Raw genomic sequence first — 16,611 nt, 5'->3', positions numbered from 1 at the left:
AGAACACTTCAGTGGTGTCTGTAACAGACTATGTACCTTGCTGAACGAAGGCGCCATACACAACCCAGATGGCACTGTGCAGGGTGGAGGAAGCAGAAGGGCTCGGCTGGGAAGTGTTCTGTGCCCTAACTGCCTGGATCCGGTTCAAGACAAATATTAAGACACCAACTATAGGGATGGCTGCAGCAATACAAGCCCACACCGCAAAGTCAAAAGGAGCAAAGAGAGAGAAGATGTTGATTTTCTCTTCGGGCTTCTTGATGAGGATCCCCACCGAATAGTCCATGTATCGCTTGCTGAAATCCACTACACTCTCTCTTTCAGGTGTTATAGTGATGGCTGAGATTGCTAGATCTGCTCTCTGCAAGACAAAGACAACAGGTCAGATCTCCTCCTTTCACCATGAATTCTGCTAGCATAAGCCTTCAATAGAAGCTTTTTTTAAAAAGCAAGTGGCTCTGTGCATATCTTTTTAAAATCTAACATTTAGACAAAGTAAAATAAATTGTCTAAAAAGTAAAATCAGAATCAGTTTTATCAATCAAACATTAATTAATTGCATTGGTTTAAAGCATAACAGTGAAATGTAACCTGTCAAATATTACAGAACAAAAAGAGTCACCGTGACTCGTCTGGAATGAAATGCAGTTTAGTTAATCTTTATGCCTCACTTCTTTTCCAAATGATGCATAAACTCTAAACCATATTAAGCCAATGCATTGCAAGCAGTAAGCAAGAAGCACCATCAATGCACATCTCGCAGTTCTATCACTGCTTCTTTTACTCTACTGTCATCACAAGATTACTGAGAAAAAAATCCTTACTCCTTCCCCATGCAAAATTTATTTAGTTTGTGTTTTTAGTATTTGTGTATTGTGACGAGCTAGTGTTTGCTATTCTACCTGCCAACTTCCCATATTAATGAATGGATTTCATATGACAACTGGGGAGAAGATTTTTGCTTTTACAATGAATAAAGTGCCCGCAAAAACCAATAACTGTAAGAATGCCCCAAAGGAAACTTACCTCCTGGAACTGCTTTGACCTCAACATTTAAAGTGAACAGAAAGTGTACAGAAGTGTACATATACAAAGTCCTTTAAGAGTATGCAAACTCAATGAAAGATAAAAGTATTTAATAAATAAGATTCCCAAAGCTTTTAAGAGCTGCAATTGGTTTTTGATTATTTTCCCATCTTAATCAAAACAGTTTGCTACAAAAAATAAAATGTACTTTTTGTTTCTTATCTCTGTGTTTTGTTGTGAAAGTAGGCCAAATGTTAGGTTAGGGAGATCTGCTTTGAAATTCTTTGGAGGCAGTGGAAAAGCTAGTAGCAGAAATACTATTATAAATATTTTGTTACTTCAAAGAATGCAATTTCCAAAGAAATTTCACAGGATTTCTTACCAGATTTTTAAGTCAATGAAATTCAAATAGCTTATGTCAATGCAAAGTAAGTAAAAAAATCCTTTATATTTCCTAGCACCAACCAAGTATATCCCATTATCATACACATGTTTTCAATTGCTTTAATTGCATCTATTTCTTCCTAAACATCTACTTACCAGACACTGAGATGCCTACTTACTACATAATGAGAAAGCTTTCACTTTCAGTAATAACTGCACTGTAGAAGAGTAACCTTTTCTACAAAGGGCATAGACATGGAATATTAATTCCTTTGATTCTCTGTCTTGATTAGCATTTGTCCCATGTCAGACAGCAAGACCATGAACAACATACATTTTAATCTCATTCTCCTGGAGATTCTAAACTATAGACTTTCCCCATTTACTTCAACAGAGTTCAATTAACTTACTCCTGATTTGCAAGACTTTAATTAACAACAAAATTTGGTCCTCTTTGTATTAAATGTATGAGTAATCCTGAGCTCAGTTTAAAATTCTGGTCCTTCAAAACACTTCTTTATGGTGTATATTATTAGTGATACTTTTCCTACTTTGGAATTATCGATTGATCCTTATGAAACATATTGCCACACAGTGATCCAAAGAAAGTCATACCTACAAGTCATGTATCAAATATATAATGACAAAAAAATAATAATTAATCGTTTAAGAATACATACTTTCTGTACTCACTCACACACACGCCCTCTCTTTTTATACTCTTTTTTGACATCTATATAAACAGATTTACATTGACATAATATATGTTGATACCAGGTGGGAGTAAACAGACCGACACACTCTATAGCTCCTACCCTATATAAAAGGTCTTAAATAGCACGGTTTAGACTACATTCAAGCCACCCACAGCTCCGAATAATTCTGTACTGGCTCTTTGATTCTAATTCAATCTCCTGTAATTTCCAATGGAGGAAGGGAAGAATTTTCCCTTCCTAAGGGAAGAACGTCCTTAACTTAGCTTAAATATCCTACTCTGAAGAATCTTTATTAGTTGTTTGTTTTTCAAATGCAGCTTCTTCTCTGTGTACCTTGTTAATAAGTTCTCCAATCATGCCATTCCAGGAGCTGTTTTGGAGCTGATGTCCATATTTGCCATCAGGAGCTTGATATATCTCATATTTGAAACCCAGATTCTTGGCAAGTGCATCCAGGACATCAATGGAGAATCCTTTATAACGTTTTGGTTGCCCAAGTATGTTCTCTGCCACCATCACAAAAGGTTCTTCCTGAGAACAAAACAATATCTTAGCTGATACTTGAAACAAGGTGTTTTTGTTTTTACGCAAAATGGATGTTTCCTGAGTCAATTCTGGACAACTCAGCACAGATTTCAAGACCCTCATAACCCTCTCTGCAAAAAGCCCAGGTCAGGTGGAACACTCCAAGGCATCCCCACCAGGCACCGGTGTTTCAGCAGCTGAGTTACATCCATGGTCCTGGGTTTTACACAGTTCATGAGAAGAAGCAGAGACTCCACAGAACAATTCAGCCCCCTCTGTCAGTTTCCTGGTGTTCGCAGGACGAATACTCTCTGGAATACCCACCTCTTCTTGCTGAATATAAAGAGGGCAATGACACCTACCTTAGTGTCATAACTATCTGTCTAGAATATAGATAATAAGTTAAGCAGATGAGCCTTAGATAGGAGCACTACTGCTTTCCAGCTCAGAGCATATCAGATTTAGAAAGCCATCTTTTACTGACAATGATTAATCTTTCAAAACAACTGCTAAAAACATTGCATTTTTTGAATTTTTGAAATTTTGAAAATTCCAGCAATAACTTTAATGGGTATTAGTTTCTAGAGTATTTTATAGTAAAGCATATATTGAGATAAATGAATACAGCATTTTTTGTATGTTTTCAGTCAGACATAGGCATCGTTCCATGCTGGGTGTGTCAGCTGCACAGCCTCTGCAGTTGTGTGCATGTGTACTGTGGTGCTGACATCCTTCTGGAAGGAATTTGCTCACCTCTCTCATAAACTATACCATAATCTCATGTGAGACCTGATCCTGATAGAGGAAAGAAATCTGTTTGAGTCTCTGTTGAGACTGCTTTAATCATCTTGTGCATTACTTCCTATTTGTACCATGATTCAGAAAAGGAACAATAAAAAACACAGACATCACATTCTTCAATCTGGGAACTACAGTACCTTAGGCAGGAATGCATTCAAACCTTAATTTGCCCTTAATTTAGCACTTAGCTAACAGGAGCTCTGCTACCACTCAGAATAGTAACAAACTGCAGTCCCAAAAACACATAGTCTGTATCTTTCTAAAAGATGTAGTTTATATCAACAGGAAGTTACGAACGCAATGGAAGAAACACTTGATTACATTCTACAGCCTGCAGTGTACAAGAGCCAAGATTAGATTATCATAATTGGCCCATCTGATCTTAAAATCCATTAAATACTAGAAACTGCATGTCTGAGTTAGAGTACTGTATCTGAAATGTAGTCCTGTGCACGCAGACTTTGTGCTGGTTCTATGCCCAGTATGAATTACAATGCAGAAAAAAAAAGCACAAGCAAGCAATGTTCTACATCTCTGACATTGCACAGATATACATAAAATAATATAAGGCCATCATCTATCTTCCTTGCTTACGTAACTGATCATCCAAAAATACAGAATTGAAAATGATAGGGAAAAATTCCGAAGGAAGCACCCAAAATAGTCAGATCCTTTCTATTTTGAGCATTTTGTTTCCTGAACTCAAATAGCATCATACCAAGACAGTCACCACTTTGAGTGTCAATCCTTGTAAGTCACTGCCCAGACGTCGTTCTTGCAGGCTACCGTTCAGTCCTTTCTCAGAGTCCCACGTGGCCAACTAGAACAGAAAGTACAGTAAGTCTGAAGGACTAGTAGGCAGAAACCCTTCAATACTTTCATGAACATTTTGCAGCAGATTGACTGAATCCAGAGTTGATATAGAGAGGATAAGAGAAGTGGTTTTTGTTGTTGTTGTTGGTTTGTTTGTTTGTTTTTAAACACACAATCAGAATTAGTGAGATTCAGAGCACAGATAAACTAGTCTTTTGTGTGAATGCATTTTCATCAATGCCTGTAATATAACTGATCTGTTATTTGTATTATTTGCCTTCTTACTTCACCCAAATCACTATACGACCTTTCTTTCTAATAAATTTATATTGCTTGACAGTCCTTGGGATTATCTGTAGTCTTACCATCCCATATTTTCCTCTCTGATCAAATTCCCTCTTACTTTTCAAGTCATTCTCTACTGCCTATCAAAGACCAACCATTTTTCCTGCTGCACAATGCTCTTGCTTGCTGGTGGTTCTCTATCTGCCTCCTCTTCTATCTTGGACTTCCTTCAGATCCTATATTGAGTCCTATTTTCTCTCTTCTTGCCCTAGTTCTACCTCATCAGTAAAATAATGACAGCCTCTCAGCTTCCCAGGCTTCCATGATCAAATATCTCATAAACTCTAAGAGCACTATAGGCATCTGCTAGATGCTAGATACATATTTTCATGAAAACTCCACAGAACATTACATCTAAATATTTTATTTTTTAATTAAATTTAGCGCTTCAAAATCAATTTTATTGCTTTTTCTGAAAAGAGGTTCAATACAAAAGTCAATCTTAAGTGACCTTTGGATTATTCAAACTGAATATGTTCTGCTGCAGCAGCAGTCAGACACTCCTTTTATTTTCAAACAGAACTCATGGTGTCATTTGGTTTGAAGAGTCATAAATAGTATTGAGGAGAAACTTTTTTTGTTTGTTTGTTTGTTTTTAGCTTTACTCTTAAACACCAATACTACGCTCACATATATGGAGGCAGTGTTGTTAGTTGAAGGCATGCCCTGCAGAAATTAAACTCAGTCCAAGATATGTGAAATGTGGCTTCCTCCTGCCAGAAGCTAAGCTTCATGTAGCAAGTCAAAATCTTCTTGGAAATAACTTATTTTACTGAAAATGCCTATGGCTAGATGTCCTACATGATTTATCTCTATGACTTTAGTTGTATCCTAAAGCCTCAAAAGTCAAACCAACAAATATATTGCATGAGGGAGATCTGTATAGTTTTATTTGTATTTTGTTGCAGAAGAAAAACAGGGAACTAAAAAGAACAGGACATTTAGTGACTACTCAGCCATCATATCCATCACACAGGTACAACTGATGAAAATTATTCTATAATCACTAAATCTTCAACCTGAGAGATAGGTAAGAAAATAATTAAGCTATACCTCCTTTAACCCAACTGACCTGAAGGCTGAAAAAGGAGAATGACTGAGTAATAGTATTAAGCTTTCTAATGACACTCCTGAAAGCTGAAGTATCTCAGATTGAAAACTCTCCACCTGTAATGTCAGTATGGAGTGACAAACTACGTTTTTTCCATAAAAGCATCTATAGCAATATGGGTAGATACCCATAGCTATGATATCTTAAATTCAAATTCAGATGCTCACTCTGAAATATGTCCAGATGTTAGCTTTTGCTATTGCTAAGCAAAATTAACCAATTTGTCAGCTGACATAAGTCAGTACGGTTCAACAGATTTCAAAGATGGGTATTAATACGTAGGGTATATATATTCTGTTGAATCTGTAAATAATGTTGCTCTGACTAAGCTATCTTCAGCTGTCCTATGCAGTAAATTTATGGTAAAGGAACAGGGAAGTTTTCTGCCAGAATGGCTTACACAATATACAGATGATAATCACTATTTATTCGAAAATAAGTAATGAAACACTCGTTTGTTTCTCTACCACTGATGGGCTGACATTTCAATTTGTTCTCTTGCTCCTTTTCCCTTCAAAAACCCTACCTGATTTCACCTCAAGAGGTCAAACTTTTTGAATACCCTCTATTTTGCATTCTGTATTAACAACAGGAATTCCTAAAATAGCTGGAAACATGCCAGTGCAAAACCAAAGCCTATTCCTTTTGTTCAAAAGGAGAGACAAAGATTTCCCTTTTATGCAGTAGAGCTAAGAGCAAGGAGGAGAAGCATATTTCACATCTGCACAGAACTCCATGGCATTCTGTATGGAGAGACAAATTTTCCAGTCTCTAAAAGGCAAATGCAGATAAAGTTCATAAATGGAACATGAGAAAAACATTTTCCAGAAGGGATTTTTCCTTTAAATCTCTGTGCTTCAGAACATTTCACTTGTTCAGAAGTGTGCCAATTTTGGCTTCCACTTCTTGCAGACAGAATTTTGTTTATAGGACTGATACATTTACAGATACGTACACCAATTTGTGACAGTTGACCTGTCAAGATCAGTGCCCGAGAAACTAATTTCCAGCACTGTTAAACACAATGAGTACTGCTGTTATTTGATAAGACTGTTAGAGTTTCATTCTTTGTAGAGATATGTACCATGTTGCTACCAGAACTCTCAAGTCAAAGGTTACAGAACAACCATCAGCTATTGGAGATCTAGGGCTTTTAGATCCGATCATGACAAACAACTACTTGCAGAATCAGCACTTATTGGATGAAAAAAAAATCAAAATTACTAATCAAAAATCAGTGGTCTCTGGAAAATATATTTAGTAACAATGTGTTTGTTATTGTTTGGTTTCCTTGTTTTTGATTCCTGAGTTTCTGGGTTATGGGAATTAAGGTTTTGAAAACAGCTACTTTAATAAAGCTGTTCAGATTAAACCTACCTAGCTTCTCTTTCTTAAACAGCCATATTGCTGGCTATTATCCTACAGTTCCAGACATACATCAGAAACTCAATGACCCACTAAAGACAAACCAGAGGAAACAAATGCAAAATTCAGACAAAAAGGTAACTTCTTGCAAAATTGTGACTCAATAAACATTTCTGATCTTTATCAATATTTACTGCATATTCAATCAGAACTGCAAGAAAAAGCTTGGAGAGAGAAATTCAAAATTTTAATATGGTTTTCAACCCCCACGAACAAACACACATACTCAATACACTATTGAAACAATTACACAACTAGACAGCCTGCGAATGTCAAACGAAATGGGAATGAAATGAAGTGAGAATGTATATTATCCACAGTATGCCTCATGAACATGCTGGGATTTTTCCCTGTAAAGCACTGATACCCATCATGACTTCCAAAGAAAATCTGACAACAATGTAACTCTGGGATTCCCGTGTTTCCATCAATAAATTAGAAGACATACTCTAACAAAGGAGTTTCATGACTTTGTCTGTTATGCAGCCCATGGCTGCCCAAGGCTTACTTGAACTTAGTTCCTCAGGGATATCGTACTGAAATGTCGTGGTAACCGGCCAATATCAGAAACAGCTCCACAGAAGTGTGAAGACCCTCATCAGCATAATGAGGCAGACGATCCACTTGCTCAAATAAATCAAGGCTGCATGCACTTAACATAGATTTGCAAGATTTACAGCCTCCTTTGAACTTGATCAATGAGATAGAGAGCCTGTGTGCCTCCTCATTTAGGAGCTGAAACTGATTATTAACTCAGTTGTTTGTTACACAGCTGTTTGTCTGCAACGTCTGTATTTTCCTGCTGCTGTACTACACAATAATTACATACTCCTTGAATAAGGAACTTGAAATTAGTTTTCCTAACTCTGCTGTGAATGCTCAAACCACCGGACTATGGCAAATGTCTGTCTTGGGCCCAAACAAATGGAGATGAAAATTATCCCAAACTACTAGTAAATAACTGGCATTAGCATAAAAAGTGAGTATGCAGTGTTTTTCTCACAACAGTGAATAAGACCATTTACATTATGTAAGTTTTTGGTGCAGTAGTTACTGTCAACATAGTGCATGCCACTGCTATCTAACTCTATTTTAAGTATGAAAACACCCTAAATATTATCCCTAATTTTCATTGAAAATGTGATTCCCTTAAGAAATATAAACCCATCATTTTTTAGCAGATGCATAGTAGCATTTTAAAGGGCTACAATTAAGACAGAACATGCTATTCTACCTTACCAAAAATGGAAAACTTCTGTCTGGTAACAAATTTGGAGCCAAGGTTACACTATCCAAACCAATTAAATTTGGGAACCCCTGCCTTGAAACCTGTAGACTTCTAACAAAGAGGAAATAGGAGAGAGAGGCAGTCAGTTCTCATGTCCTGACATAGTGACACCTGTATCAACCCACTTACTGAAACATTTAATGTTATAAAAGCAGGCTTTAAACAAACACAGTCATTAAAATAATATTAATAATAATATTATTAATAATAATAATAAAATAAAAAATAAAAAAAAAGAAAGAAAAGAAACAAGATAAATAAAGTTTACAAGAGGAAAATGTAAAATAAGGTAGTGGTCCATTAAGTAAATGGAGCAAACTGGACACTCCTGTGTTGTAATTCTAAGCAATAAAAAGGAATCAATTTAAGTAGTAAGTAAAGCAAGTATTTACATCGACTCCCAGGATTGTTTTTAAATGCAATGTATCAGTAATCTAGAGATTTGTTGTTCAATATCATTCACAGCATGGTATTAATAGGATTCACACATTGGACTTTGAGTCCTTCTTAAGGAACCAACAGGACTCCCTGAAACATCTATTCCTTTTCTTATTACTGGAATTGTTTTGTGGGTACCAAAAGCTTTTCATGTAAAATATGGGATCATAATTAAAAAAGAAAAAAAAAATCCTTTTGAACTGTGCATTCATATAATCTGTAATTACATAAAATAGGATTAACAAGATATAAAGGTATCAATTTTCATATGTGTATGCAAATCTGGTACAATTATTTTCTGTAACTGCTACAAAATTATTAGAAATATTATAACTTCTCTACTCTGAAGCACAAGCATTTTTAGCGATAGATAAGAACCTGGACAAGATCATCAACCAAAGTGATTCAAGGTAGTACTCTGTGTTCCAGCATAAACCTACCTTGTTTGCGGTGGAACAACTACAAGCCATCTAGGTCTGATGTTTATTCTAATCTATTCTGATATTCTGCATTTTGTTTGTTTTAAAGACATAGCCTGCCTCCAAACATTGACAGGGACAGAAACTTAGTCTTTCAGATGAAAATTTTATCACATCCTGTATAATACTCAAAACACTCAGTTTGTCATTACGGGGCCACACATGGATTGCAGCTGCATGGTAAAAGTCCAGAGCAGGGCAGGGAAATGATGGAAAGCTGCTTTCTCCCATTCCCAATACTTCAGAAAACTGCACCATCCATCTTATGAGACAGTAAGCCCTTTAAAGGCAAAGTCTAGCCAATATAAAGTATGAAAAAATGCTGGATTTGGAAAAGGCTGACTCCTCTGGGGCTACCATCTCACTACTGTTCATTCAACAGGACCCTATGTGAGACAGTGAAGCACACCGATGTAACTTGCTGCTTTAATGGGCTTTTAAGAATGTCATGTCTTTAGGGAGAAGTATACAGCTTATTCTAGTTTCACTGTTTTATAAATATTTGGTGCTATATAAATTTTAATAAAACATCTATAGAGAATAATAGGAAGATAAGCATTAGGCAGCAAGATGTTACGATGAACAAGCCATTCTGGGCAAAATTGACTGTTTTTGGTTTTTTTTTGTTGCTGTTGTTGTTTGTTTGTTTTTAATAACAAAATTAATAGGTAACAGAAATGAAGGTGATATAACTGAATTTCAATTTTGTTTCATACAGGTTATTGTGAAAGCATATCTAGGATGATTTGAATTCATTTCCTGAATAAGGACAATATCACATAACTTATGAACTCCTTCTAAGCAACAACAAAGAATGATATATGAAGATGAAGAGAGAAGTTCTGAGGTAATTTAGGACAAGTCATTATTACTATCTTATTTACTTAATAGCTTTATTAATGATTTGGAACAGGAAATAGCAAATTACTAAAAACAAAATGTCTAAAATGCAAAGATATCTCAAAACTGGAAAGCACTGTAAATATGTCAGACTAGAACAGAGAAAAAAATAAATGGGAGTAGGGAGTAGTAAAAAAACAGACATGAAATAGTAATATGCATCTGGCATAACTAGAAATAAACATTAATGAAAAGGAAAGAAGTGAGAAGTATATACACATCAGTTGAAGAAAAAAATGGAAATTGATGTTAAAAAATTGTGCAGGGTGATAGTGCGCTGCAAATGGATCACAAGCTTGTAATACAGTACGGCTGCAGAAGTGACAGTGTGATTTTGGACTCCACACATATCATGGCACAGGCTGCACCGAAAGCAGTCACAACACAGCTGAGAAGAGCATATAGTCTTAGTAACATGCTCAACATCTGCCTGAACGAGATTTAGGCAAGCTGGAAGAAAATCAGAGGGAGAACAGGACAATACCACTGGGGTAGAGGAGTCAGCACAAGAACAGCAAAAGAAGCAACTGTGAGTATCTAATCTAATGATGACTAAGAAATTGGAAAATTAGACACAACACTGCATATAAGACAACAGAACTGCTGCTGAGTTCAAATAATCTACAGAGACCCTTTCACATGAAATCCAAACCATTTACTGGAAATATTCTTTCATACTCAATGCATACTGTGAAAAGAGAAATATAAATATATATATAAATATATATATACACATATATACAGACAAGTTCTGCCCTTTTAAGAAAACATTTTTTCATGGGAAGGGTATGAGTAAGTGCATGCATGGAAGAAATCAAAGAACAGCCTGACAGCTTGATGGCTGCTGAATTCACCAGAGATATCACAACTGAACCCATGTTTCACAGAATTCTGAGCCTCTCAGATCCAACCCATTATTGATTAGGATACTTAAATGTGGAACAACTTGATTTGAGTCCCATATTGCAAAGTTTAGTCTTGCATATCAGTTTACCAGATCTCAAATGATTGGACTGTTCATCATCTTAAAGGCTAATATGGACATATAAGTATTAACAAAGGTATTGGTTTAGTCTATTTGAGGAGTGGCATAATTCCTAAGCATTTGAAAGTCTCAACTTTCATCTCCAGTAAAAATCCATTCACCATGGCTGAAATGAAATCATTCCTACAACTCAGAGAGGGAGCAAATATCAAAAAGTGCACAGGAGCAATTTAAGGTTCCATCCAACAATCACTCAGAGATGTGCTTTAGCTTAGCTAATGTACATAATACCATCGAAGCCTGAGAGTTACACTTACATAAAGTTAATTGAGCATAGACCTAGAATAGAAAATAAAGAAACTTCAAGAACACTGAAGGAGGGATTTGAGTAGGAAAGAGCAATTGACCTGAACTGACATATGTAAGGAAAACGACATACACCACTGCTCTTCTGAGAAGCACTGTGAGATAAATGGCAAATGTCTAGGATTAAGACGCCACATGAAGACTGCCCTTGCAGCAGCATAATGCCCTTCAAACCATGCAAGGGAACAGGTTCACGTTTAAGAGGGAAGAGTAGCATTAACTGAATCACTGTCACATGGACTGTCCCCATGGCAATCTTATTCAAGATTTAAGAGAAGAAACCTCCAGTTGTGCAAACAAAAAGTACTTCAGCAAGAAGCTGCATAATGACAAGTTGAAAATTTGTTGAAGTTGGAATGAAAATTTCAAAGAAATTCAAAGGACTTAAACCCAATGAAAAGTGAAAAGATTACATTAAAAACAGAAACTTTTTTATTTACATGCAGGAACAAATATAGTATTAAACCACTATTACCCAGAGATTAGTCAAGAGTCTTTAATACAGAGTCCATGTCATTTACAATAATTGATGCATAACAGATATGGAAAACCTAGAGAGAAAGACCGCAACACCTAACCCAGAACTGCGAGGGTAGTTCAGGAGGACAGGAAACTACAAATTTAGTCTTTGGTAGAGGTATTTCAGCATTAATACTCTACATTCTCTAGAAGCCTATGTGAAAGTATTGACTCAGCTCTTACTCTAGAAATTCAGCTATCCATTGCAATCAACAATTTTGACTTTACCTAGCATAACTCAAAAGCACCTTGCTCAACTATTTTTTATGGTTCTTCATTGCAGAGAATATAAAATATTTTGAAGTGAGAAGAAGTGGATCTCTTAATGTTTTTATTAGCCAAAGCTCAGTTCAATTAAATGCAATGGCCATATTATTAAAAGCCAACTATTTTACATATAACAGCTCTATGACATAAATGAAGATTAGACACATTATGCATTATACCAATAATAGCAAAAAAGCCAAGATATTCTGGTTCATGCATTTATGTATATAGTAGCTATTTGCAGTACCGTGACTGAGGAGTTTTATGCAGAATTGAAATAACAGTTTTCTGTAATTCTACAGCTTTTATCAACCCAGCATAAGACTTTTCATAATCCTTGGGAATGGGTCAGATTCACATTCTTTATATTTTATATTGCCTATACATCATATTTAATGGTACGGTGAAAGACAAATTATTATCTTTTTGTAAAAGTAAGATCTTTCTCCATTAATAGGGAGAGTGAGACATTTTTGTGCCAGGAAGTCAGTGAAAGAGCAACGTTACCAATTCAGGATTGCTCCTCTTTCCATAGCCGTGTACTCCTGTGCCAAGCCTGAACAAAAATGTATGGGATAGAAGATCTGCATGAAGTGGAGAAAAATGAGCTGACAGAACATGACAAGATAAATGTAATCTGTTAGTATTCATTATATAAACGTACAAATAGGCCATCTTCATCTCTGGTAGAGTAAATTGCTTCAATTAATACTAGTCTTTGAAAGAGCAGTGACAGCAACATGCTGATTGTAAACAGAAAAAAATAGTGGAGGGACACTGTATCAACACAGGTACTGGAAAAGATGTAGTAATATATGAAGCGATCATAAGAGTGATGAAAACAATATGAAAAAGAATATTATCCTCAGATAGCGTCTCTGTAAAGTGCTGACAAGTATTGCTCTGTCCCCAGATTTTTGCATTTCATTTCCTGAACACAAAATCAAAATTCAGGGAAAGTGGTACTGAAAATAAATTGGAACTATTTTCTTGTAGGATCTTGCAGGCTTTTCTTTTGTAAAGAAGGCAGATAACTTCCACCTCTGTCCACCTGCACTCTTCCCACTCCTCGAGGCTTTGAGGTATAACACCATAACACAGCAATATTGTTGAATCAGATAGAAGCATTGCTATAGCGCAAGATATATGTGTAGCATCACAATTCTAAGGGTTGAATAAACGAATTGTGAGTGCCTGAGATACTGCTGAATCAGGCACTTCCCATGGGCACTGTAAATTACCAGTTGATATGAACAACCATGCCTCTAAGCATAAAATTAAAACTGGCAAGTAATCATAAAAGTTAGACTAATCCAAGTAAAAAGTCCACAACCAATGCCGTAAGTGACAGGCTGAAAAACTACAGCAGGAGCTTCTTGCTACTGGTTAGTTATTTGGAAGACAAACAACCACATCTTGTCTTCCTTCTCAGTTTTAAAAACAAACAAAAAAATGCTGCCCAGTGAGAGCTGGTGGGTGCTGGAACCCACAGATATGCCAAACACTGTCATTAAATGTTAAATACAGAAAGAAAAGGCAGGGTGTTGAAGAGCAGAGTTGCAGACAAAACTGAACCACTTCCATCTGCTATTACTAATTACATGTGGGTAAAAAGGAAACAAATTCACTTCACACAGACAGCAGATTCTTTTCAAAGCTTCCAAATGCTTTTTGGTGGGAGATTACTAGCTTCTGAGAGCAGAGCCACCCTTGTTATATATGCAATAGTGAGCTCAGCAGACTGTTTCATAAACAAAAAGATCATTGAAAAGTTGAATCTAACAACAAATAATAAAAAAAATCCTGTTGATTTTATACATGTTCTTCTGCTGCTCTCTGCAGCATAATATCCAGCTGTAGCAATGTGTTGAAAATTTTACTGGGGAGTGAGAACAAGAGATTACGGAGTAGCTGGAAAACTGTCAGAGCCTGGTATCTTTTCCAGTCTTTCTACATATATGTGATTAATTGACACACTACTACTGGCTACACCAAAACATCTGCTGGGTTTTTGTTGTTGTTTGTTTTGGGGGGCAAGTTCACTCTTGGAGTTTTTGAATATTACCTGAGCTGAGTGCTTTTGATTTTCACTACACATTCAAGAAGTCCTATGTATCTGCAGTTCTGCAGTTCGAACAACTGAACCTTTCACAGTGTGCCCCTTTCTTTTGTGATATGACTAAGAGACCATGGTGTGATTCCACCAGCTGCAGACCTTCTGAAGTTTGGCCATCATGAATTCACTTTCAGATTCTGGTTGATGGTACTGAGTCACCTAAGAATGAAAGCAAAGTTCAGCGCTTTCTTTGATATCACCTGTCAAGCTAGCTTGTCAATTCTGTATCAAAAAGGGCTCTTCTCTCAAACTCTATGTGCTTTTGAAAAGCTCCACAACTTCAAGAATATTTTTGTAGAAAAATATTTCAAAATATTTTTTTACTAAAATTTCCAGAGTTTGAGATTTGTTGTCTTTTTATGTTTTCCATTAAATGTTCTTTTTTTTTTTTTTTTAATTTTGTTTCATTTTTCTATATTTGTTATCAACTAATTACTTAATGATATTTTGCAACAGCTTTGAAATAATAAGGACAGCATTCAAGAGGAAAGTGTTTCTTATTCACTTTTTAATTAAAGGTTGTGGATTCATAAATTTAATCTATAAAATAAATTTAAAACCTTGCCACACAGAGGTCAAAATAGTAGATGGATTTTCTTTCTTTTTTTGTGCGTTTGTTTGCTTTGCAAATTAAAATTTTACAAAGCAATATTTTATATGAACTGTTGACCAAGAGAAACTAGTCTTCTCTTGTGACTTAGGTGAGCACCATAAATGCCAAAGTTTACCTGGCAAAGAGTTTAAGTGAATTTTGACCAGATCTTGTTATAGGAACTGGAATGTAGACGATTATTTAGGGAACACTGACAATTCCTGTATTTAACTGAAAAGTTCAGTTTTTACTGAACTTGATATTGATCTTTTCAACATGACTCTTTTCCCTTGTTCCTCATAGAACATGGCACAGAACGGCTTCAACAATTCATAGACATATTTGTCCTAAAACAACAAAGAAAATAACTGAGTAAAATGACATAGCTTGATGTTTGTTGACATAATTATCTCTCCAAGAAACAGAAGAAATGGAGATAGAATTAAGTAAAATATGAATTTCCCACCGATAATGATGGTAAATGGTATTCATTAACAACAAGCTATATCGAGAAAGCTTTCAAATATATCTATTTATTCCACTGGCTTCATTACATATATACTGCAAGTTTTGTAAGGCAAATAAAATCAGCTTATTCATGAAGCCTTTTAGCAGACCATATACAAACACAATATCCACAAATATTATAATTCATATAAACTACACACCAATTACTACGTACTTAAGAATTACTACAAAATAGTTGATCTTCTATTATTCTCCATAAAGAAATCATGGTAAACATGGGAAATACTTTTCCATTTTACTTTTTACGAACCTTTTGCTTACAACATTTTTGCCCTTGTTTATTTTTCCTCACTTTAAATCAACACTGGGAAGCATCTTTAGCTTTTAGAACATACTGGAAGTCCAGAACTTCTGAGCAATTTTATACAATGACAGACAGCACACATAAGGTATATAAGAAAGATTATAGTAATATATATCTTTGCCCAGCTGCACACAGTAACATGTACCAGCAAAACTCCATCTCTAGAAAGGATGTGGTGAATTCAACAAAATAATCAAAGGTAAGAAAGGAAAGCATGTAAGAAGGACAGATTATACTATCTGTAATACTAAAAGACTTGCCTTTCAGATTACCTATCACAGCTTTACGAACACCTATATCCAATAAGTTTTATAAGGAGCGCCCTACATTATTGTGCTTGGAAGGACTTGGTGATTTTGTAAGTTTATGCATGTATTCCAAAGCTCATTTAATATTACACCTGATGCTTTGACTTACGACCTCATTTAATATAACACCTGATGCTTTGAGTTATGATGTTCCCAAAGTGCCAAGAAAAGCTCTTCAACAGGTGAAAAATGATCAAAACAAGAAATGATTTGCGCTTTGGCCTAACTTCTCAGTGGGAGCAGACAAATTCTGCAGCCCCGTGGTGGAGCACAAATGAGTAGCGACAGCCCCAGCTCTGACTGCCCAGCTGGGCTCTGGCCTGGCCTTGCAGTCACAATGCCCAGCCCTGACCTTGCAGGACAAGGCAGCAGGGC

General features: G+C 35.9%; 1 protein-coding gene across 1 annotated transcript in view; it reads right to left on the bottom strand.

The window, feature by feature from the left end:
* Nucleotides 1-16,611, bottom strand: part of GRID1 (glutamate ionotropic receptor delta type subunit 1) — a gene marked incomplete at both ends in the record, with an annotated part of 531,319 nt that overhangs the window by 49,340 nt on the left and 465,368 nt on the right. Inside the window, 3 exons of the mRNA XM_084290039.1 lie at nt 37-361; nt 2,460-2,657; nt 4,171-4,272. Coding sequence (XP_084146165.1) covers nt 37-361; nt 2,460-2,657; nt 4,171-4,272 — 625 coding nt within the window. The remainder of the gene's footprint in view (nt 1-36; nt 362-2,459; nt 2,658-4,170; nt 4,273-16,611) is intronic.

Source organism: Netta rufina, assembly GCF_964035555.1.
Source record: "Netta rufina genome assembly, chromosome: 7".
Lineage (NCBI taxonomy): Eukaryota > Metazoa > Chordata > Aves > Anseriformes > Anatidae > Netta > Netta rufina.
The sequence above is the reverse complement of the archived record's forward strand: the minus strand, read 5'-3'. Positions and strand labels throughout refer to the sequence as shown.